General features: G+C 42.8%; 6 protein-coding genes across 6 annotated transcripts; all 6 read left to right on the top strand.

The window, feature by feature from the left end:
- Nucleotides 1–67: 67 nt before the first annotated feature.
- On the top strand, nt 68–668 carry BDB00DRAFT_880238 (uncharacterized protein; the record flags this gene model as incomplete). Its single annotated transcript, XM_053127972.1, has 2 exons — nt 68–255; nt 356–668. 2 exons carry the CDS (start codon nt 68–70, stop codon nt 666–668), a joined length of 501 nt encoding a protein of 166 aa, XP_052972337.1.
- A 1,957-nt stretch (nt 669–2,625) lies between these two features.
- BDB00DRAFT_880237 (kinase-like domain-containing protein) lies at nt 2,626–5,705 on the top strand (the record flags this gene model as incomplete). The annotated part of the gene is made up of 7 exons (XM_053127971.1): nt 2,626–2,812; nt 2,967–3,494; nt 3,615–3,808; nt 3,919–4,637; nt 4,723–5,102; nt 5,179–5,252; nt 5,352–5,705. The coding sequence occupies 7 exons, from the start codon at nt 2,626–2,628 to the stop codon at nt 5,703–5,705; spliced, it is 2,436 nt and encodes an 811-aa protein (XP_052972336.1).
- A 1,455-nt stretch (nt 5,706–7,160) lies between these two features.
- On the top strand, nt 7,161–8,553 carry BDB00DRAFT_265170 (uncharacterized protein). Its single transcript, XM_053116712.1, has 2 exons — nt 7,161–7,645; nt 7,742–8,553. The coding sequence occupies exons 1-2, from the start codon at nt 7,286–7,288 to the stop codon at nt 8,444–8,446; spliced, it is 1,065 nt and encodes a 354-aa protein (XP_052972335.1). The 5' UTR covers nt 7,161–7,285; the 3' UTR covers nt 8,447–8,553.
- Nucleotides 8,554–16,612: 8,059 nt separating this feature from the next.
- BDB00DRAFT_777182 (nucleotide-diphospho-sugar transferase-domain-containing protein) lies at nt 16,613–17,645 on the top strand (the record flags this gene model as incomplete). The annotated part of the gene is made up of 2 exons (XM_053120303.1): nt 16,613–17,440; nt 17,529–17,645. The coding sequence occupies 2 exons, from the start codon at nt 16,613–16,615 to the stop codon at nt 17,643–17,645; spliced, it is 945 nt and encodes a 314-aa protein (XP_052972334.1).
- Nucleotides 17,646–18,413: 768 nt separating this feature from the next.
- Nucleotides 18,414–19,935, top strand: BDB00DRAFT_264968 (uncharacterized protein). Its single transcript, XM_053116710.1, has 3 exons — nt 18,414–19,358; nt 19,462–19,509; nt 19,575–19,935. The coding sequence occupies exons 1-3, from the start codon at nt 18,672–18,674 to the stop codon at nt 19,743–19,745; spliced, it is 906 nt and encodes a 301-aa protein (XP_052972333.1). The 5' UTR covers nt 18,414–18,671; the 3' UTR covers nt 19,746–19,935.
- On the top strand, nt 19,936–23,865 carry BDB00DRAFT_264969 (uncharacterized protein). Its single transcript, XM_053116711.1, has 8 exons — nt 19,936–20,907; nt 20,972–21,052; nt 21,231–21,346; nt 21,442–21,842; nt 21,955–22,158; nt 22,238–22,726; nt 22,801–23,277; nt 23,368–23,865. Exons 1-8 carry the CDS (start codon nt 20,126–20,128, stop codon nt 23,629–23,631), a joined length of 2,814 nt encoding a protein of 937 aa, XP_052972332.1. The 5' UTR covers nt 19,936–20,125; the 3' UTR covers nt 23,632–23,865.
- Nucleotides 23,866–24,518: the final 653 nt, after the last annotated feature.

Below are 24,518 nucleotides of genomic sequence, written 5' to 3'. Positions count from 1 at the left end.
GCAAAGAGGGCGCGTTGATACATATATCGATTTTGGTCAAAAAATTGACAGAGTGCTTAGTTTGACAATGCAGACACAGGTTGTTTTGAATTGCGGTGTTAGTTTTAGCGCAACAACGGACTTTAACAACCCCGTTGCAGATGCTCAAAGCATGACCCCTACCTCAAGTCTATCGAGGTGGAAATTGCATAATTCCAAGCTACTACATACCACTGACAAGGACGTTCTGCTGGATACCTCAAGCGTACAATCGAAGTGAGCCAAGCCAAACGCAGTATCTCTCATCTCTGCCAATCAATAAACATCGCCTTTTGCTCTGACCCGACACTATAATTGACATCGTGCACCAATACAGTATTATCAGCAACTTTATGCTCCAGGCTATTGACACGCAGGCTGCCTGTCTTTTACTGCAATCTGTACCAACCGATCTGCTGGATGCTCCTGAGCTACTTTTGAAGCTTATGATGCCTTTTACTATGGATATGCATCAGGATGGCGTCAGCCGGGCACCACGCGTTAGCAACCCTGGCAGTGATGGTCTCCCATATCCGATTTCAAGTCTGCTTTTTGCCCATCACCTTACCGGAGCTATCGCAGTCAATGTATTTAACGACGCTCTCATGGCAGGTCTTTTTCCTTTTTCTTGGGCCGAAACTCGCTTGTGATTACTGCTAAAAAAAAGACGACCTTTCACTTTATTTAACTGGCGGTCGATCTTTTTGCATCAACATCGATGCAAAAGTGCTCACTCGCCTTGCCAATGCTTTGCTTGATCCTGGTGGTGCATCCTGTCATCTATCCTGCTCAAACTGGTAATTAATGGGCTGGCTGGTCGTTTGATCATGGGGCATCCGCGCTATAATCGTCTCCCTGGGGTTGGCTTAATGCTGGATCAAGAAAAGACATACGATTGGGTCATTATCATATCCAAACTAGATAGACCATAATGATCTCCACGACAAGAAAAACATGATGCTTTATACAGATTTCTTCATCATACTTCTCTGAACAAGAATACGCAAGTGTAAACTTTTATCATTTTGAAACGCAGTTGTATTTATAGCTACAAAGCAAGTGAAATTCGGGATAGGGTGAATGGTTCAATATATTACACCTCTTTACATCTTGCATGTACGTATCGCTCTCTAATTCCGACTTCCTAAGTATATATACTTATATCTACAAAATTTTCATGGATAGTACCTCATTTATATCTCCATCACTGATGGCATTTCCAACTGATTGTTGTTGACCGGGCACTCCTCCAGGTGATGGCATACAGTACTTGTTAAAGGAGACTGTGTTGGATGAATAGCTCATGTAAAGTTGTCTTTGATGCTTGCCTAAAAAATGAAAGTCTTGTGGTAATCTGTTGCATTTTCTTTGTTGCATATTCTCAATGAAATTAAAAGTTGATGCATATTATGTAAAATTCTGTGGAAACGCATTCTTATTGGCGTGAAATTATTCCTAACTTGGTGCGGGAAAACCCAATAAAATAAGGTTTATTCAGGTACGATCAGTACAAGAGAAAACACATTGTTCTACTGAAGGGAGTAAATAATATCGAGACGATGAATACAGGAGCAGAGGGTGCGATTCAACAGTTGATGATGTGTAAAATAACCAGTTATCCGGAATGGTTAATCGGTAGAAAGAAAGAAAGATCGAATCGCTGGAAAAAAGAGTGGAAAATGGAGGGCCTTCCATTGACGGTTCCTTGCTCTCTTTCTCTTTCGTAGCAAACGTAGTACAGACTTTTTATACCGTGCGCGTGTGTGTAAATCGATTAGATCGTTTATTTATGGCTTGTGCTGAGGACCTTTATAAAAAGAAACTGTGTGATACATTGACCCCATATTAGATGGGACTGACCACACATACACACTTGGATATCCTGTCTGTTATCAGTGAAAACAAACAGCGTGTAAATTGCCCGTGTAACCCTTGTGTGACTGGCAAGCCATGGCAAGTGGTGTGTGGTGAATGAATGTATGGCCCACCGCACAGCGGGCTTTTTTTTCCTACTTTCTATGAGTGGGGGGAAACAGGAATCGAAAAAGACGGAGTCGTGCTTTGTTAAGGTTGACTGGGTGTTATTGCTGGAGTCGCTTTGCTATTGCTGTGTGTGTGTGCGCCATTATTCACGGTTTTTTTTGTTCGAGGAGCTTTACTGTTTCTTTTTTCGCTTCTTACCCCACACGCACCTCTTTACCTTTCAACCCTCATTTCCCTTTTCACTCAGCAAAGCTTACTGGGCTCAATTTCCTCTTGGGTCATCTTTTTTTCTCGTTTGCACTTGAAAACAAGGTTTACCTGATTCGCCAGTTTTTTTCCTTCTTTTCTTCTTTGGCGTTAGCTCCACACCCCCCACAAACCTGTGCCCGCTTATTATTACCTTTCCTTTCTTCCACACGCACGAAAGGCCAAGAAACAACGAGCCAAAAGCTACAATAGGCGACAAAACAATAACAACAACAATAGCAACCAATAACGAGGTTATATTACCTATACACAATACCAAGAACCCAGTCCAGAAAGCTTCCTTCTCTTTCTTCTCTCTTATCTCCCTCCCCAGAACACAACACACCCTTTCTCCGTATTTTTATTATTACTTTGACAATGTCATCACCTAGCAATAACAACAGTAAATCAACCTCGAGCCTTCATCGATCACTTTCTGGCCATCTGCAACGGTTACACATTCGCAACCAAGACTCTGCTGCATCTGGTAACTCTCAAGAAATCACCGAAAAGCGTTCAGGTGCATATATGCGGGTGTTGGAGTGTTGGGACGTGGGGAGTAGCAGTAAAAGTGGTTTGGGAGTTTGGTGCTAGTAAGCAGTGTACGCTTTGATCCGATATTTCCAGAGTGTGTTTGTTGCGTGTATACGTCTACTTTTTGCTTGCTGTTTAAGCGTATCTAACTTTAATTGGCATTGATGTGGATATATACTATATAGGTGCTTCTCGCAAGTTCTCTTTGCAGTCTAAATCGCCTCCACCATTGCCTCAATATCGACCCCATGGTGCTTCCGACAACAATAACAGTAGTAACACGGGTATTGATGCCATCCAACCAATCAAACGATCCAAATCTCAGTCGACCTCATCGTCTTCAGCAAACAAACTCACCTCATCATCATCCCTTAACAGCAAATCTCGTCATCGTTCACCACCACCATCTACTAGTTCGCCCATCGTAAAATCTAACAACAACAATACTGCTTCCTCCCAACATAATCATCCTGTCGCCTCATCCCATCCTAACATATCCACCGCCGCTGCAACCTCCCTTACCGCCCATAACAACAACGTTAACAACAATTCATCGACATTGACATCCAATTTAGGCAACAGCCAGATCAGTGAGACGAGTGACGATTCTGCCGAGGAAATGATGAAGGAACTCTCGAATGCAGGGTTTGGTAAAGCGCGTGACCGGACGACATTCAAGGGTGTCTTTGGCAAAATGGTTGGCAGCTTTAACGGTAAGAATATATAGTAGTTTGTCATTGTTATCACGGAAATGATTGGCTGGTTTCGTGTGCAGTAATGGTATAATACTGTTAGCAGAAAATGACTTGAAGTATATGTGTGTATCTCAATAGATCTGCTCAATAAGGATAAGGCGGCAAACACGGAGGAAAAGGAAATGGAGATCTCGGGCCCATATAATGCCAAGCATGTAACGCACGTAGGCTTCGATCCCACCACGGGTGAGTTTACTGGTTTACCCTATGAATGGCAAGTTCTGTTGAAGCAGAGTGGCATTTCCAAGAAGGAACAATACCAGAATCCTCAGGTAACGCATATAAAATGGACAACGAAGCACAAGAAGGAAACAAGAGTATTCGAAAAAAGGGTGGAATTGCTAATCACCAAACTTGTTACTCTGTTCATCATTTCTTATAGGCTGTCTTGGATGCCATTGGATTCTACCAAGAGTCTCGAAACCATGATGATTCCGTCTATCACAAGATGGAAAAGGCTCATACTGCCAGCCACCTCCATTCGTCATCGTCATCGTCCGCTGCAGCTGCAGCAGCAGCAGCAGCAATAGCAGTAGGAGGAACAGGAACAGGAGGGGCCCCGTCACCTATTAACTTTAGTCCCCAGAAGGAAAGCATGTCGCCACCGGGATCTCCTATTGGCTATGACCGAAACAAGCTCGGTATGCATTCAGAAGCTGGAACAGGGGTTGCACGGTCGAGTCCAACTTCGCCGACGATGCAGAAAGCGACGCCACCGGAACAGCCGTTCACACCTGGGTCGTTGGATCGATTGTTGGCCGAAAACAAGGCCCATTACCAGCAACAGCAGCAGCAACAACAACAACAACAGCAGCAGCAACCAGCTCCTGTCAAGCCAACATCGCCTCATCCTGCTCGTGATTATGATATCAAGCGTAAACTCAGTACCAAGCAACGTCGTCCTGACAATGAGCAACAGCAGCAATCCCCGCCTCCCCTTCACAGCCCGCTTATCGGATCGCCAGGCACTGTGCGACAACGGCCGAAAGAACGCAAGAACAATGCAATGAAGGATGCTGAAGTCGTCGCCAAACTCCGCACTATCTGCATAGAGGATAATCCGAGCAAGATCTATCGCCATATGACAAAGATTGGTCAAGGGTATGTATGAACAAGAAAAAGGGCTGATTTCCTTATAGAGTGGCCCATAAAAGTTTCTCTTAACACAAGTAATCTGTTTCTTTAGTGCTTCCGGAGGTGTCTACACTGCACATGCAGAAGGTCGAGACCTTCCTGTTGCCATCAAGCAAATGAACTTGGAACAACAGCCAAAGAAGGAACTGATCATCAACGAGATTTTGGTCATGAAGGAATCACGGCATAAGAACATTGTTAACTTTATCGACTCGTATCTCTGGCGCGGTGACCTTTGGGTTATTATGGAGTACATGGAAGGCGGTAGTCTTACGGATGTCGTGACGCACAACATGATGGTCGAGGGCCAGATTGCTGCCGTATGTAAAGAGGTAATAGCGGGCTTATGTCATTTGCATGAAAATGGAGTCATCCATCGCGATATCAAGAGCGACAATGTGTTATTAAGCATGAACGGTGATATCAAGCTGAGTAAGTAGCGGTGTCATGATAGTATTAGGTAACTTGGTTCTCGCTCACTCACGCAACCACTTTATTTTTGTATTAGCCGATTTCGGCTTTTGTGCGCAATTAAATGACACACAAGCAAAACGCACTACCATGGTGGGCACACCGTATTGGGTATGTAGATACCTTTCTACATCAAATATAGTATAACGATGGAGATAGAAAAGTGTTGTTTTCAGAGAACTTATTCGATTGTATGTCTTTTTAAATCAGATGGCACCTGAGGTGGTAACAAGAAAGGAATACGGTCCAAAGGTTGACGTATGGAGCTTGGGTATTTTGACGATCGAAATGATTGAAGGCGAGCCACCGTACTTGAACGAAAATCCATTGCGTGCGCTGTACCTAATTGCCAACAACGGTACACCCGCTCTTCAAGAACCCGAGTTTATTGAACCGGTCTTTAGAGATTTCCTTGACAAGTGCCTTGCCGTTGAAGTAGAGTTCCGTCCATCTGCCGCAGAGATGGCAACACATCCTTTCCTTGAATGTGCTGATCCTCTTCCTTCTCTTGCGCCCTTGATTCGTGCGGCTCGTCGTGCAGCTGCTATGCAACGAGTAGGATAAAAAACAAGACACAATATATATTCATGCTTAAAAATATATACGTAATTTGCGTGTCAAATGTCTACCAAAAATTTCCATACCATATATATCTCGTACACACACGAAAAAAGAATACGTTCCTTTTATGTTTACTATCACATATACTTTTACATCTCTACGACAAACATTCATCATCCTCCAAAAGGCAACACGTTGTACATCACATCGGGTGATCGTTTCGAAAGACACTTTTTTTAAGTCTGAAAGAGAAAAATGGACAACAAATGCTTCCATTCGCGTGTATTATCAATTCGATCCTATATCGACCCAATGATGCCTTCATTAACAACGAAAATAATTGAAACAACGTGTAGAAGATATACATGTTATTTACCCTACACATATAAATACGTATAAGTAGGGGTTCTTACTCAGCGGATCATAATTGGTATATCGTACGTTGACGCATGCCAGTATATATTTTAGCTACTGTTTACATTTATGTAAAGTGATAACCTGCAACCACTCGGCTATTTGACTGGTACTGAACTCCGAGGGGCCTATTCAAGCAAGCAGTACAAAATGATGGGCTTACCAGAGAGATATAGAAATGCGGGTACCCTAAATCATGAAGGATTCGAGCACCTTTTAAAAACTGAATTCAATCCTATATATACGATCAAATCGCCTGCTTGTTGCTACTCAAGTCAAGATCTCTTCACATATTAGGGCTGCCGAAATATTAGCAACTATAAGCAACCGCTATTCAAGCGTCGTAAGTGATGCTTTTAGCGGATAAATTTTTTTTGTCAATATAGCCTTGAGCATAAACCCTTAATTTTCCTGCTTAGAGCGCCGCCTTTCCCGAATAACATGGCTTGCCCGCAATATGTTATCAAAGCATATATCTTTGGCGCTTCTTGTAGACTATACCGATATGAGTTCCGTGAGTACACTCTAGTATAACTTTCATTTGGGTGAGCTTCAGTGTCAACAGCAGGTAGATCGATTTAAATACCGACAGAAAGTAAAAGAAGGATGATCGTCACAGCAACTGTAGACAAAGGAATACCAGTTTTTTTGTAGATAAGAAACAGTGGTTTCCTTCCAACTATTCCTGAATAGGAATATCCGGTCGAACAGCCACAAAAACCAAATCTAGTGTTTCACGTTGTCTCTGTACCAGGAAATCAAAAAGATGGCTCTTCAAATAGATAGCAAGTGGCACAATATGACGATGCCATGATCCACATACCGTAATATGAGTTTTGAATTTTCTCATCGCCCAGTTTTCGCTCAGAGTGATAAACCCAGTAGTACGTGTGCTTTGCCAACAAGATGTATGTGTGTGACGACCACTTGATCACGTGCGCTATTATGCATACTTCTGCGGAGCCATTTGTTTATTGTGGATACGTGACACTTGGTCCCCCTCATTAAGGCTTTTTTTTTACTTTCTATCCTCAAAAAGGTGCTCAGCATCTCTTTTGTTTTCTCCTTTTTCTTCTTCACCGACTTTATATTTATTACTTGTAGCATCGTGTACAATACCAAACACTGATCCAAAACCATACATATCTCTTTTTATGATATAACGAACAATGGTCACTCAAAGAGCTTATACGGCAAGTCAGCAGCTACAGCCTGCTTCTATCTTTCGATGCATTTTCGCGATAGGCAACAAGAGAAAAAAGAAGGTTGATCCCGAAGAAGAAGAGATTTCCTTGGAGCCATCGATCAAATCAAGCGACATAATCGTATGCGCACGGGGCGAGAAAATATACGCGGTTCACAAGGAAGACGGATGTCGGCTATGGCGAATCAAGTCACCTATTGGATCAAGTGGAGGAATCATTTCGATCTACGTGACCGAAGATTATAAGGTTCTATTAGGCGCAAAAGGAAAAACTGCGTGTATCGAGCTGAGAACAGGAAAACATGTTTGGACGCAAAAAATGAAGGTTTGTTTAATAAGTCTCCACTAATGTATTCTTGATCCAGCCTTAATTTTTTTTAACTGTTGTGCTATCGTGATTTGGTTTTGTATGTATGTACAGAGACGTTGGATTTGCAATGAAGTGTCGATCCTGAGCACACCGTCACGCGATCCGTTGCTTTCGTTAGGGGCTGATCAACTATCCCAAGTAGAATTATTGTCAGCAGCTGAAAATCAGCAACACAATCAACACAAACAAGATGACGCTGGTTATTTTTCACACGCGTCCTCATCATCACGGCTCAGACCATCTTCATACGCGGAAAGCGCGTCGAATGGCTATAATAGCAGCATACATATTGACTATAGTGGAGAAACGGAAAACAAGAAGCAGATCCATGGTACAAAAGATGACGACAACGATCATGAAAAAACAAATCGAGTTGTTTGTGCAACAAGCTGGGGCCGATGTTATGGATTTGACATTGATACGGGAGACCAACTGTGGTGCTTCAACTGCCCAAAGGGAAGACTCGGGTTTCCGACCATATTGTTAGATGGACGAGGACAAGGCAATAGCTGGAACCTTTTTATCGCATGCAACACAATGCTTTACTGCCTTGAGGCCAGAACTGGAAAGTTACAATGGTCAGAAAGACTATCCAACAGCCGGTGGTCTTTCAGTGCTTATGTTACACTTGCCACGGGATGGAGCTCTCGCCTGGCGGCAGAAGCGTATAGTGGTGGATTCTGTCAACAGCCTCTCGTTCAGATAGCTGATGTTGAGGAGAAAATACAAGTTACGGCTAGATTAGCTATTGCGTAAGTAAATTTTTAATTTGCTGAGCCAAAGGAGGGTTACTGTGGGATATACTTTATGACAATGTGCGAATGCAGTATGGCATTTAGGAAGCATGTTTGCATATACTAAGCCTCGTTTTTGCAGGATCCTGAGTGGGGGAGCCAAGGCAGGCATTGCAATTGCAGGCGCGTGAATTGCAAACCTTTCTCCCCCTCCTCCTCCCCTTCCCCAACACGCACACGCGTTCGTTATCACATTCCTGTATATACCTATTAACATACATCGTATACTACAAAGCAACTCAATCCTATAGTTGTATAGTTGAATAATATAATTGATACATGCTCTGCATAAATATCATCATAGCCCGAAAACGTTATCCAGACATAACTAATGCTTCTTCAAACTGGCATTATAGCGTGAAGAAAACCATCTTTGATCTTTTATCGTGTGCCAGTTCTTTTCTGTAAGCCCCAAATAGAGCTACTGATTGAAGATCCCCCCAAATAGATCCGCAAACGTCGAGTTTTTTTTTTTTTTTGAACCAAATGCCATTTTAAAGCTTAAGGTATATGTGGACGATAAATTGCATAAAATCAATAGAAGCATAAATCATTATCGCTTGTACAGTATGCAAATCTAAAATGAGTAATGAATTAAAGCCACGAAGACTTGAAGATGTATAATAATATAAGTGTATTAGTTATTTGGACGAGGCGTTTTTTTTTGTTTAGAACATTCAAATACATGTAAAAGAGGGGAATATGAGAATCAGAAGACAAGATCATTACTAAGTTTACTTGATCAGGTCAGAGACACTAGCGGCGACTCAATGTGAATTTTCCTGCAACAGCATGAAGGGGTGAATTTGCTACGTCTCCCTTTCATTTTCGTACATAACGAAGGCTTCGAGCACGTACGCACAAACCCACACTAATGACAAGCGTAACCGACGCGAATCAGCAAGGAAGCAGAGTTAGTCTAGGAATGAGGAATTCAGGAAGAACGCAACACAAATCTTTCTTCTTTAAACAGTGGCGAGGTGATGCGTGTGTCAAGCCTTGAACGTTGCAACAGCTTTCCCCCGAAACGAAAACTATACAGAACGGAAGCATTGTGACGCAACGAATTGGCCAATTTACTTCGTACTCAAATTGCACAAAGGCCGATCAAAAAGAACGAATTATCGCACAAAACAGTCGATTAGGCTACTTTATAAACCGGAATGAAATGCAATGAAAGACGAGTCAACTTTACTAGCGGCAGTGTATACGTATTATGAGCGGGCAAACTCAGCAGCAGCAGCAACAGCACATACTCGCGATGGAATATGGTACTTTACCAGCGGCAGCATACACTCGGGATGGAGGATTATAATTTACCAAAAGTAGCACATACTAGGGATGAGCTGGTTTGTGATGGTAAGGTTAGCCAGCTACTGTGCTGGGCAAGAGAGGAGCTTTTCAGTGGGAAAATCTGTCGAGCGCTTATTTCTTCATATTGCTTTCCTTTCGATTACTTTTAAAGCAGCTATTACTATCGATGTAACAAGAACAACAGCTCAGGTTAAAACGGTGGATTCCAAGAGGAAGGGTTTACTCAATGCTCAACTCGAATGAGTATTGATCAGATTGATAAGGGAAACTGGAGACAAAGGCTTTTCTGCAAGCCAGTCAATTGCAAACGACCGATCCATCCACTGCACACGCATCTTTTGAGAGAACCGTTGGCGGGTGACAACAGTTGAGGAGCACGGCTGATTGAGAAAGGTAACGGGTCTCCTTTATATAGTGCAATTATGGGGTCGAGCGTGTTGCATCTATGCCCGCACACGCACGACATTATGCACCACACATGGAGTCGAAAGATGAGATAATAATAAGATAGTGGTCTGCAGAATACAAGCACGAATATGCTCTACACACAAGTTGTTTGACTTGTTTGACTTGTTGGATGAAGGAATGAAAATGGAAGCGGGTATTGGGAGGATCATGTTCTGGATATATACTAATGTTGCATTTGGGAAAATTGATGCCAAAGGAAAAAAAAAGCACGTACTACCAGCATCACAATAAGATCGTCACATCACCAAACAATTTGAATAAGATGCTTCCGTTGCTTATATACATATCATAGTCTGGAACCATTCGAGATATCATGGTACAGGAAGGATAATGGATAGGATTGTGCTACACAGTGTATGCTGTCAGCATAGGCTGCTGTTCATCTATGGTCGTCCATAAATCCCAAATATGCAAGGACACTGCTATTTTGTCACTTGAATACTTTTCAGTCTAGCAGCGCACGCTGATTGTATGCTGTATACCAGCTCACAGAAAAGCTATTCTTCCGTGAATCGACTTGCTCATTCGCATTCGTGTCTTTGTTTTCGCTTGACACGGTGCCGTGCACGGACCTCTCACAACCAAACGGCGACATCGTCGGAGGTACAGCTGCCCATGGTGAGAGACACGTACCACTACCGCCGCAACACATTTGTTTAGATGACCACCAAGCACACCCCCTTTCCTTTCCTTTTGTGATAGTCCCTTTGAGCCATATGCTAAAAGTCATACTATTACGCAAGAGCCAATGAAAATCCATGGAACTTGGTGGAACTTTTTGAAGTCCCGAGCGTGACAGTCAAAAAACGTCTATATAAAGCGAGCAATTTCGCCTTTCTTTTTTCTCTTCTCTTCAGTTCGTTTTGGTACAGCTTTGATCTGTAGTACAGATTCACTGTTTGGTGCCATGATCGGGTCATTGCTTGTGCTGGCGATTGTCAAGAGGATTCTGAGGATTGGCCGGATTCAGTGGTCCGGTCATAGGAAATCTTTTGCAATGTACTAGTGGGAATGTGGACACGTACCTTCGGGTATGTGGTGGGATAATTAAAACGAACTTTTTATTTTTTATTAAACACAAATAAACAAAATGATAAACAAAATAAAACAATCTTTTTCTTTTCGCACTCTTCTCATAAAAGTTTTGCCGCTTTTTATTTATTTTTTGCTTTGCCTTTTTTTCATGTGCTTGACAAGTTCCTTAGTTTTTTGCCCACCCACAGCTCCGTGCTAAACAAAGCGGGGAACAATGACAGACGACAGTAACACGATCACAACGCGCTTTATCACACTTTGACACTCCTTTTCGTCTTCTTTTTTTTTTGTTTCTGTGCTCGCGTAGTTCTGCTCGCCAAATAAAAAAATTGTTCGGAGGGTAAGCCGACCATCCTGTTTCTTTTTTTATATCATACATCACCCGCACACACGCCGAGGAAGTAACACAACATCTGATTGACTTTGTGTCAGGCCGAGGGTCTGTCACAATAGCCTTTTGACTTGCCATGCTGCTTTCACTACTCAAATCCTTTTGCCGGAGAACTGTTCGCAAGACTTACCATGCATGAATGCGTCCAGAATCAATAGCTTTGATACAGATACCCACTTGTTCGTGCTTTAGGTTTGGATAAAAATCGTCGTTATTGACGTTATTGGCTGCACGGCACCAAAGACAACTGCTTTTTATAGAATTACCACTTCTTTCAAGAAAGATCAGTTCCGAGCCTTTCCAAAAAAACTTTGATTACAGTAGAGATGATAGGAGTCAGATAATAAGTGAGATGATATTCTATTCCAACAATATTTATAGCTCTTTTCTATTCTAGCTGTCAAAATGGCGATATACATTGATCGGGCCGGTGGATAAAATATGTATTATCATAACTGATTAAGGGCGTATCAGAACTTGTGTAGAAGTCGCTATATCAACTTGGACACTCTTTGAGACCAGCGTTATGATAGCTGGTGTGTGGCCCCACTGCTTTTTGATAGGCTCGTTGTTTTTTTACCTGAGTTGGATCATCCAAGTAAACGTTTTCCGTGCTTCACATAGTTTAATTGGTTTGGTCCTCTTTGTTAAAGTTTATATACGGCTGGGACGTTTAATTCGATGCAAGTATATGTATAACAGTAGTAGAGCACACAGTAGTCTACTCTTAATCTTATCAATTGCTTCTATATACGTACTTGCCATTTCATCCATTACTGCAAAATCTGCCCCGTATATTCAAAAGTAGCCTTCTTTTTTGAAAAGGCACTGTCATCTGCCCGTGTATGGCTGGGTTCTGAGCTATTGTGTTTGATAGCTACATACGATGTCTACTCAACGATGGCAAAGGTAAAGATATCATATTAAAAAAAAGCCGATTATTTGAGCGACCATAAGCAATACTGTAGCTACGTTGTCAATCTTACACTCAAAATAATATTTAATACTTGTATATAGGCATCTTGTATAAAGATCATCAGCCCCTAGCTAGTATATGTATAAAATGAGCTAGTTCTGGCCGATTTTTCCCAGAGACCGTCGTCGCCCCATCAAATGGAGAATGCATTGGTTATCATACTGTCCACGTAAGACTCGTCGTTGCGGAGCGCCACGTGCGAAACGGGAGCAGTACGCCAGCTGATCATCTCTCAAACCATTCCTCAAGCAATTGTATACACCAGCAAATCACAACGACAAGCTAGTTACCATCGACGACTTATGAGTAAACTATCGATTTCGGATATGGGATTGTCTTGCGGCAAATGGATAACGACCTGGCCGGCATTACTTCGCGTGCTGCGTGACTTGAGCCAATCAGACACTGGCTACGACACGAATGAATCAACACACGAAGAAGCACTAGTCCGGACCAACTTTTATCATCAGCATCTCGATTGTTCACTACACTCATAGCACCTATAAACAACTCTTCTTTTTATTACCTCTCACATCTTCACTTTTCTCTTCCTTATCTATTTTTTATCTGTAACCTCTCCTCCCCCAACATCTTAATCTGGCCTAACTTGTTCCCTCCCTACAAGGGTATTTTCTCAGTTGAAGCACCACCTCTTTTCTTATGCACTTTCTTTCCTAATCGCCGCACCGCAAGGGAGCGACAAGAATGCTAGAAGCTTACCGACATTGGCCCTCAAAAAATAAAAAGCTTTTAAAGTAAAACGAGCTAATTTGATTTACTCAAGAGTAGTCAATAATAAGTTTTTGGTACGTACTGTATCTTTATGAATTCATTATGCTATTCTCATATTATATGCACCTACTGTACCAATACTTTCTATGTAAATAGCCTTTAGAAATTATAGTGTGCACGCTCACTGGGATGCTTGCTTTTGCAGTTGAAGGTTCGCCGACAAATTTGTCGTGTGTTTATGATGTACATATTACGTTCTCAATTGACAAACGCTCGTTAAAAGACAGTGCTGCCATACAATCATCACCACGGCAAAGAAACACAATCGAGAGTACTGGCCAAGTATGACAAGTAGTATACCTACACCGCGTATAATACGTTGATCGGTCTGATAACTCATTTTCTCCTTTTTATATAAGTATCTTTATAATTTTCGACTACTCAGTATGGAATTAAACTACTATTTGTAACAGCGTATGAATGACAGCTATTTTAGTGGCTATGACTTTACTCAACCCAGTTTTATAATATCAAATATCTGCTGCTGTCCTGAGATCGGCATCATTATGATTACTATGGAAAAAAGAGTGAAACTCGTGGTTACGGTAATGGTAAATAAGTAGATTGTCTTCGCTTCTCATATCATTAGTTTGTGTAACTATTTGTGTTAGGAGCTCTAGATAATAGTAGGTGGGACCTGCGTCGAGGTAAAATAAGAAACATGAATGAATCAGTAATATTGCTCTCAGACTGCCTTTTTTATCTTCGAGTTTGTAATGAGGCAAGAAAGAGCTCAATGGACATATAGAGAGGTATATATCTTGCAATGAGCTCAAACAACAAATGCGGCATAAACAAGCTCAAATATTGTAATACTGGTACAAAATACAGTAGCATTAGCGATGATGAAGAGTTTGCCGCTCATGAAGTGAATAACGTAAAGTGCGAACGCTAGCTCGAAAATAGCATCTCGTTGTTGTATACTTTAGATTAATTCGTTTGACGAATTTGTCGCACAATACGAGAGCATCTGTGAAGGTATCCTGTATCATGATAATGAATGGAAATGGGATTGTAAAAGGTGATGAATCGAGTTGATCCCATAGAATGAATTTTAATGTATTTATTTGATTTACTGTATGATACATACATACCAAGTTGTACGTGTGACTAATCTCTATGTATTATATAAGAGTGTCAGTACTGTATTAATACCTTGAATCAGAGTAGTGTGTCATTAAAGTTTGATTATTGTGAACGTTTCTTGTGCGATAGTTTAACGAAAGAACTGCATTGATGGCGTTGATCTAGATAATACATCATCAGATGTTGTTTAATGAGCTAATTTACTGATATGTGTGATACATTGGCTGTCACTGTTGCCTCATACATGCCTTTCTAGCTTTTACGTCAGAAATAAGAAAAAGTAAGAGTGGTAAGCTTTTTATACTACATGGAACTATTTTGCTTTAAGTATAGAGTGGAAGCCAAATTTTATCAGCTCTGGGAGCTTTGTATGTCGGTTGAAGCAAAAAATCAACTGTATATTTGCACTGACAGAACGTAGTATGACAATATAATATATATATATATATATATATATATATATATAGAGAGAGAGAGAGAGAGAGAGCAGTGTATTATTTCAACCATTCTGATGTGTATGTGCTTGTTTGCTGTCATCTTTGATAAATTAATGATGCAACCTATATATAGGCTGCTTTTTGTAAATGCAGCCTCTTTCTTTAACATGCATACTGTATATCTCAGATGCATTGTGGTGCAAGATCGACGGTTATCCTGCCGTGATCGCTGCTTTGCACTGCACAGACGGGGTTCATCTTCTCCGAAGCTTGCTACGCATGGATATTATTTACACTAGGTCATAGAAGTCTTTGTCTAATTTGTTTTCACAGCATACCATAATAACTCTTTTGTTGTTGTGTACAGGTTGCTAATAAAGCTTTAGTCCATGTAATATAGTCGGCTAGCACGCCAAATACAATTGAGTTTAGCCGAATCAGTCGATACCATTTTAGACAATAACTTCCCTCTTTGTGATAACAAAAATAAATTAGCGTGACACTTGTAGCTATACTTTAAACGACGCTTGAAATGCAAATGCTGTAGATGGTCCAAGTGAAGAAAGCAGCGGTCTCATCAATACTTCAAGTGTTATAACAACAAGATGACCTTGCAGAATGTGGCAAAGAAACATTTGATCTCGGGACCTTATCTGGCTTAGCAACAACAATAACAACGACACCCCATATTACTATTAATAATTATCAAGTTGTATTTATAGCCACTGCTATGATATATGGAAGAAATAATCTCTTCCGCTATATCTATCCAATACAGAGACTCCAGGTATAGTGGACACCAGACCGTTCACTCTTCTATTGTTCAATTCTTACACTTTTTGCATCCCGGAGACTTTTAGAAATTAAGCTTCAAAACTTGGTTTATGCCTAGACTGACGATTGTATATTGGCAGCGCCAATGCTATGTACCTCCTTTATTCGAACTTGAGCAAGAGTAGAAGGACCTCTCGCGCTTTTTCTTTTTTTTTTGTGAAACATGGATTCGATTATAAGCCAGAAAGCAATGGGAAGGTCCAGCTCCAGGAAACTGTTTACCTATACTATGTGAAAAGTCATAGTTCACTTGCTTTATATGTTTACTGGATCTATTCGGTTTTCTTTTCATTTTTTGTAAAAAAAAAACTACACTAAAACTTAGTGACACATTGGAACGGCAAATAGGAAACATCAACCGTCGATGAGGTCTTTTTGCTGAGTTTCACAACTGAGCCGATCAATTTGGAAAGGGGAAAAAAATAGACTTTTCCCAGTGTGTGCACCTTGCCTTTTTTCTTTACCCCTCCCCCATACACTTCCCCTTCCTTTTTCCCACTCTTTCTCCTCCTCCTCTTCCGTGCGCTCTTACTAATCGTTCAGCTATTCACCATGTCATTCTTCGACCATTCTTCCCGGCGAGGGATGCTCGTTGTCGGTGTTGTCTTAATGTCCTTCATAGTAGCGTGTGTGAATTATATCATCACATCGTCTGATGGCACGTCCAGTAATCAGAGCAGTAACAGCAACACAGCATCAGCATTGGCACAAGATCGTGGCGATGGAACATTGGATCCTTGGTACTCTTGGTACTGTTCATGCGTCAATGCTTCACCCGAAAATACCACCGGTGGAATGCAAACATCCGAGAATAATACACCAGCACCAGAACCACCAGCGCTCGAAAACGGCGAGTCAATACCAGTGGTTGTTCCCGAGTCGTTCAACAAACCGCAGCAAGAGCTCGTCGACAAAATCAATGCGAATCTTCACGACGAACGAGTGTTGATCGTGGCGGCGTCCAACTATGGCATGCGTGACCATGTGTACAACTGGATCGAATCATTGAAACGGACGAACGAGGGCGACAAGTTTATCATGTTTTGCCTGGACGACCAAATGTACGAGCATATGGTAGCAGCCGGCTATGAGAAGAACGCAGCAACGATCCCAGACAATTGGTTCCATGACCAAGTGGAAGCTGGTTTTGAAGAGTATTATAGCAAGAAGTATAGAATCATTACGCATGCCAAGACGCTTATTGTCCAGCAATTGCTCTATCTGGACGTGACGGTGCTGTTCTCGGACGTCGATATTGTGTGGTTGCGTCCTCGGATGCGCGAGTTCATCCACACGTTTTTCCAGATGCGCGGCCAAACGCATGTCGCGTATCAGCAGGAAGGATCGGATCAGCGGGTGGTGAACAGTGGATTTTACATGATGCGGCCGTCGGATGTGACAAAGCGGCTGCTTGCTGAAACGATCTACCTCGGCGACACAAACAAGGACTATACGCAGCAGGGCGCAATGAATGCTGCACTGGATCATGTGGATATGAACCTGCGGTCGACGAATGTGGTGCTGCTGGATGTCCTGCATTTCCCCAACGGCTATGTGTTCTTTGAAAACCAGTGGCCACAGCAGCATGGGGTGGAGCCTTATATGGTCCATGCAAATTACCTGGTATGTACAAATTTTTTCGTCTGTATTGCACCTGTAAACTAGGACTGGTAACGATGATGCTGATGATGCGGGCTCCTTTTTGACACAGGTGGGAGATGACAAGAAGAAAAGGCTGCAAGAGTACGGGTACTGGTATTTGGACGAGCAATGGCTCGCATCGATAGATGCAAAGATCGAGCCAGAACAAGAGCAGCCAGCACAATAGTCCCCCCCCCCGCCCATTCTCTTGTTTGTTCACCGTCATACTACTAATTCTATACGCATACCCTTACTCCACCCTTGCTTGTTCGGCAGCACACTTGCTTACGCAACACACACACACTATTTACGCCCTATATACACGTTACACCACGCTCGTGCTATTACCATTACTATTCCTCCTCTTGTTCTTTTCGACTACTATAGATGTTTGCTTTCGCCTTTTTTTATCATTATTATTATTATCAAAGACCTCGCATGATTCTGGTCTTTGATATGTACATTCTCCCCTTGTTTCTCTCTCTTATACAGTAATTTCTCTCAACGTAAAATATTTCAGTAATATCTTTTTTTCTTTATCAGGCAACAACCAGAGGCTGGGCCTTGTAAACAAATTGAATTCTCATTCTCATTATTGATTTAATCAGCCAAGAGGAACTTTTGGATATTTGATACAACGACATTTCCGTTTCATTGTTTTATAAAGAAATAAATAAAATAAGGGGTGCGAGAACTGGGGGAGCGGAGGTGGATTGTATGTGTGAGATGGAGAAAGGGAGGAGGAGAGGGGCGGGGGGAGAGAGTTTGAATGGTACACAGTCCAGAACAGACAAGCTACCCTACTAATAGCAGTAATGTATGGTATGTGCCCATTGCATCAAACAGCAGCAGCAGCAGCAGCAGCAGCATAAGTAACAGCAGGCCGGGTGGGAGTACGAATAAGGAGAAGCCCAAGATTCTCATCTGAAGAAGAACCTCATTATCGGTATAACAAATCGTGCAGGACGACACAAACACCGAGCGAGGCCCAGGACAAGTGTGTGTCTCTCTTCCTTTGAATGGAGGGTGGCCTCCTTTTTTCTTTTTTTATTTAATTTTTGTTTTTCTTGTTGTTGTTGTTGTCGTTGTCGTCGCCAAGTGTAACCTTCTCTCTCTCTCTCTCTCTCTCTTTTTCTGGGCCCCTTCCTTTCTTTTCTTTCTTTTTACTTTCTCTGCTTGGCTTTGTGCGATCCAACCTCTTCGTTCACAATCAATGAATGACCCCAATTACACTACGCGTGACCAGAAACGGAACAGACGGATATCAAACTCACAGCACCAGCAACAACAACAGAACCAGCACCCGTCGTCGCGTGGTGACGGTCGAAGAAGGGTAGCAACAGCAACAGGATCAGAAACCACGAAAGCGAACCGACCTCGTTCGGGGTCTTGGGGTGTCCAAGAACTGTACTATTATATGAACAATGCTGCCGGCGTCGACAACAACGGCGACGTCTCGAGACTTCAACAGCAACATCCCCAGGGCAAACCTAAATCACGGTTCTTATCCAAACTAAAGATGCAGCGAGCAGCAGCAGCAGCAACAGCAACAAACACGGCACCAGCGTCAGAATATATGTCGGCGTCGTCTTCTGTCATGACGCTCGCACCGTCCAACACTGTCAACAACGCTGTACCACCCTCTGAGTCACTGAGCGGAAACAATAAGCAAAAACGGCGCCCGCCGCTTCCGTTGGAGATGGTGCAGCCCGATCAGACAGTATGCTCCACACCGCATCCGTCTTTGGCTCGATACGACCAAGAAAAGCCACTGCCAGCAGTGATAGAAGCACCCTTGTTTGCCATGACGCCCACAACCAACAGCAGCAGCTCCAATGCAACACCGTCAGCATCAAAGAACCACCACACCATCAATAGTAGCAGCAGTAACAATAAAAAGGTGAGCCAACAAATGCTAATTGAATCTGACAATCTAACGATATCTATACTGACACGACTCCCTAATTTCCCTGCAAACCAAACCAAAAATGAAATTCGAAAAGAGGACAACTATTAAAAGTATCGGCCGGTTTTTCCGCGCACTGGGCAAGGTAGTATTAGTACGGTTGCTACTTAACGCAGTTTTCTAATCCATTCTTTTACTACACCAATTTAGAACCAGTCCTTGGAACAGCAACAGTCATCTGCCACTACCACTTCAACAACAGCTGCCTACGGCATAGACAATCAATTATACCAGCAGCAGCATCTTGCTTCCGTCACCATCGATCCCGTTACTGCCACACCACCATTTCCGAGACGATCCAGATCCATTGACAGTATGTAACTCGGTAGTAATGAGATGAGAGAAAGGGCTTATCCCGGACTGATTTGATCAATTTAGCTATACCCGGCATATTGGAAGAATCGTCCAAAGATATTGCATTGAAAAACAACAAACATGAATCCCCAGTGGCTCATCGACAACTCCCACGCAAATATTCCACACTCAACTGCTTAGAGTCGAAACAACAACAGCGACCCACATTACGGCGATCCTTGTCACTCGATGACATCCAGCGCAGGCGCGACGACGATAGTGTTAATAATAGTAATAACACTATTACAGGAGCAACAACAACAACAGCGTCTATAGCAACCACACCGCCATCAGGTATAGACGAAGAAGCGTCTCAGACTACTATCCAGCGCAAAAAGCCACTGAAAATGTCGCGTAGCAACAGCTCCTCATACCACCATCGTTGCCAACGTCGTCGCCGCCATCATCATCGAACGAATACAGCAGCAACTACAACCGACGATGAAGATTACGATGGCACACGGGATATGCTTACGGATACGGAAGACAACACCCTCATTGACCAATGTGCAGCTCAAGAAAGCCAGATTGCAGGAGATCGGCTTTCCAAACGGTTGAGTGGGGGTCACTTTGGGTCTGCAGGAGGATTGATCCTGAGCACACTACCGGTGTCAACTCGACATCAAACGGATGATGAGTTTGAAGAAGAGGAGGAGGACAATGACGAAGAAGAAAATCATACAGTAGCAGTTCCATCCTCATCGGACATCATGCCACCCAACAACAACAACAACAACAACAACCATGTCGGCAGCAGCTATAATACTTGTAGTATCAATAACATGTCAGTACCTACTGCACCTCCGAGCGAGTCCGGGTCCTCGCAGCATCTTCCCAATGTCGCAAGCACCGTGCATACCGAAACGAGCGAATCAGAGACCATTGTAACACCCCCGGATGATGAACATCTTATTGCTCATCGACGACGTGACAGCATTTCTCCTGTTGACCCATACGACAAACCCCAACACCGGAATAGCAAAAATGGAAAAGAAGAAGATGACGACGACGACGACGACGACCAAGAAGAGTCTAATCGATTAGCGGCAGAAACTGCCAAAAGAATCTGGGAAGAGGATTCCACTGTTTATGCTGACATGGAGCATATCGCAGAATGGATTGGCAACGGGTAAGAATTTACATGAAACAATGGTAACAACCCATACTGATGAATTCTTTATTGGCACAATCAGGAAACCATTGAGCGTGAACATTTTGCAGCACTACTTTCTGTACTTTGATTTCACCAACATGAGATTGGACGACGCATTTAGGTAAGTTTCACACCCTAGCAACTCTCACTATGCAAAACATCACGTGTGGTCACTCATTTCCCTCTCTCTCTCTCTCTCTCTCTCTCTCTCTCTCTCTCTCTTGTGCACTTGCCCTCCCTAAATTTTTATATTAATAACACATCATCACTACTACTACTATACCACTACTACCACCCAGAAAACTATGCGGAAAACTGCACATGAAAGCCGAGTCACAACAGATTGACCGTATCCTTGTCGAGTTTGCCAATCGTTACTGGGATTGCAACCCTTCGTGTGTTTTTGGAAATTCAGGTAATAAACGCACATACACTAGGTCTTGTTTGAAACTGGATCACAGGTTTGGGACATGTTTGCTTAAATGCAGTCTTTTTTTTTCCACATCATAGATGTCGTTCACGCTGTTGTCTATTCGTTACTACTCCTGAACACTGATCTGCACGTTGCTCAGGGAGATCACAAAAAGATGTCACGATCGGCGTTTGTGCGTAACACAATGAATGCCGCGCGTGCCCAGTACGAACGCACCATCGTCAGCGACGACGATAATATACCCCTGCGTGAAGAACATCGGACGAGCAATGTCACTTTCCATTCCCTCGACTCGCGCTCTCAGTCCTATGATTTGAAGCGGACAAATAGTTGCAAAAGCTCGGCAAGTAGTAGCAGTCTGGGCAGGTTTTACAGTACGGCAGCATCTTCGTTAGATATGACTCCTGCCGCCATGGTCCATGGTAATCATCCAATCGGCAGTAAGGGGTGGCAGTCGGAAGTAGAGGCCATTCTCAGGGTAAAACGCTGTTTCATTTTGTTGCTTCAGTTAATGAAGCCGTGTGTTTTCATCGTTCATTCTTGTATAAAGAAAAAGGAGTTAAAATTATTGCTCTCTGGAAATGAAATAGGAAATGTACGTGTCTATCCGCAATCGACAGATCCGCCATCCTTCTTCCAAGGATGATACGGGCCGTGACGAAACGAGTGCACGCCATTCCCGACGACGGAGCCTGCAAATTACTGGCAGCCGAGTGGGTGCGTTCAAGCGAAGTGTCGGTACAATCATGTGGAAGACTGCTCGTGAGAGCATGGTTGTCAGTGAGCATGCAGAGGTAGGCTCATAGCTATAAGCACTGCGTCACATGGTGTCATCATCATATACTAATTGCCATATGCTGCTTACTATCAAAGTTGGATCGCTTTTACGGCACGAATGCTACAACTCCTACGAGTCCACGTTCCACCACCTCTGTGCATAGCACATCATTCCCGCGACGCCGATCCATGACTTCATTGAAATCCAGCTTTTCACAAAGCTCGCACCTGACACAGTCCAATTCCATCACGACATACCAAGCCGTTGCGCCCCTGTTGCATCACTCTGAACTCCCGACGTCGTATACGAGCGCAGCACCTTATTACAAAGAAGGACTATTGGTCCGCAAGCACCTGTTGGAACGTGCTGGACAAAAGGCCAAACATCGTGATTGGAAAGAATGCTTCTTGGTCGTCGATCGTGGCGAGATTCGCATGTACAAGCTGGAAAGCAATGGTGGTGGTGGCAGTTTCTCAGAACATCGGAAAAGTATGGCACGAAGCAGCATCATGATCAGTCGGGTTAATTTGGCTGATGCATTGGCCAATAACCCTTCTGCAGCAGTAGGCGGTGGTGATTGGCTGGTAAGGTTCTTTCTTTCTTTGATTATTTTTTACTGAAGTCACCAGTATGCTGAACCTACAACTTGTTATTTCAGGCCAATGCAGAGATTATCGGCGAGATTGATCTCAAACATACCTTGTCAAACGCACTGCCTTCTGGTTACAGTCGACAACGGCCCCATGCGTTTGCGCTGCAGCAGCCCAACGGCGGCGTGTTCCTGTTCCAAGTCGGATCGGCGGACCAAGTGGTCGAATGGGTATCTACATGTAATTATTGGGCAGCACGCGAAAGCAAGGAGCCATTGATGGGCGGTGTCAGTAATATGGAGTATGGCTGGGGCAGTTGCTTGGACTGCATTTCAGTGGACGAAGAAAACGAGCAAGAAACGGTATCATGGCAACAAAACACGTTCCCCGCAGTAACTATTCACGAATGGCAGCCCTCCGTGCCACCCTCTGTCAGTAGTGCCATGGAAGAGGCAGCACAACTCGATATATTGCATAAACATGTTTCGAAATTGAACGAAGAGCTCGATAAGCATCGGGACGTCAAACGCAAGATGGAGCTTCGTGTAAAGTTTGCTTCTCAGTTGCTATCAAAAGAAATAGGCACTGTCCTTTTTGCAGCAGACGTTCTTATTGATCTTGTATTTTTGATCTAGTTTTCAACACGGAGTACAGCCGGCGCAAGAGCTATGGGAAATTGGGAAAACAAATCTCAGTATCTACTGCACGAAATTATAAAGTATCAAAATTATTGCGACGCGATTGAAAAGTCGCTTACCTTGCAGGCCAAGGCAGTTGAAGAGGAACGAAAAAAGAAAAGCAATAACGACAACAAAACGGCTGAAGATTCTACCACTAGCGTAGTATCGGAGGAAGAAGAATCAATAGCAAAAGATGTAGCTGTGACTACTAAAGAATAATTAAACATACATTCCATATATGCTACAATATATAGTATGTAAAAGATAACACTCGATTATTTAGTTTGACAGTACAAAGAGGTATTATGGAGGAACGGAAGAGCGAAAATTAGTTATGGGTGCCTGGTCGTCTATGAGAAGCAAGCTTATGCTAGTAAACGTTTATGCCTCTTCGGCGGCTCCTTCAGCATTGAGATCTTGACTGTATATAGGCTTTGATGTACCGTAAGCAGCAATTGTAGTACCTTTAGCGAGCAACACGTTTGCCTCTGCTATTAAAAAAAATCACGTAAATGTTCTTGTAACGCTTTGAAAGTGTACACACATTTTAGGCGAGCTTCACACTTGGCTCCACCCCAAAATATGTTCAATCCAATCAAATTCACAGTGCAACCGAGGATATAATGTAAAAAGTTCCTAGGGCTGGGATAACTGCCGATAAAGGTCGTTTCTTGTTATTCCAATTAACTACCAGTCTTCTTGTTCTTCGATAGTTTCCTTTGTTACAGTATTTTGCTGTCTGTTATCTACACTACTATCTGATGTAGTGAATGCTCCACTTTGACAATTAATTAAGAATAGTGATAGGGCTAATTTCTTACTCAAATATTCGTATAGTATGTACATATAGAGAGCGCTGCTGTGGAATATTTCTGTGTCAGCACTGCAAAGAATATCTTAGCGAATTCGGCGGCAGTCTTTTTTCTATGATCAAATATGTATGTTTGTAATATGAAGCATACTTACCGTGAAACCAACCCAAACCATTGTATGCTGCCTTGAGGAGATCGATGGCGCCCGTTTTCTGTTATCAACTACGTATATAAAATCAGAAAGTACCATCAGTGACTAAGAGTAATAGCAATCAATAGTACTAAAAACTATAA

This window comes from Zychaea mexicana, assembly GCF_025766255.1.
Source record: "Zychaea mexicana strain RSA 1403 chromosome Unknown BDB00scaffold_226, whole genome shotgun sequence".
NCBI classification, from domain to species: domain Eukaryota; kingdom Fungi; phylum Mucoromycota; class Mucoromycetes; order Mucorales; family Lichtheimiaceae; genus Zychaea; species Zychaea mexicana.
This window is presented reverse-complemented; position numbering and strand designations above follow the sequence as displayed.

Bases quoted from the DNA above. Each gene is read 5' to 3' on its own strand.
- BDB00DRAFT_264968 (XM_053116710.1), top strand. From the start codon at position 18,672: ATGAATGACCCCAATTACACTACGCGTGACCAGAAACGGAACAGACGG. The intron at 19,359-19,461 runs GTGAGCCAACAA...AAATTCGAAAAG, and splicing joins GCAGCAGTAACAATAAAAAG to AGGACAACTATTAAAAGTAT. The intron at 19,510-19,574 runs GTAGTATTAGTA...ACACCAATTTAG, and splicing joins TTTTCCGCGCACTGGGCAAG to AACCAGTCCTTGGAACAGCA.
- BDB00DRAFT_264969 (XM_053116711.1), top strand. From the start codon at position 20,126: ATGTCGCGTAGCAACAGCTCCTCATACCACCATCGTTGCCAACGTCGT. The intron at 21,053-21,230 runs GTAAGTTTCACA...ACTACCACCCAG, and splicing joins AGATTGGACGACGCATTTAG to AAAACTATGCGGAAAACTGC. The intron at 23,278-23,367 runs GTAAAGTTTGCT...TTTTTGATCTAG, and splicing joins AACGCAAGATGGAGCTTCGT to TTTTCAACACGGAGTACAGC.
- BDB00DRAFT_265170 (XM_053116712.1), top strand. From the start codon at position 7,286: ATGGTCACTCAAAGAGCTTATACGGCAAGTCAGCAGCTACAGCCTGCT. The intron at 7,646-7,741 runs GTTTGTTTAATA...ATGTATGTACAG, and splicing joins TTTGGACGCAAAAAATGAAG to AGACGTTGGATTTGCAATGA.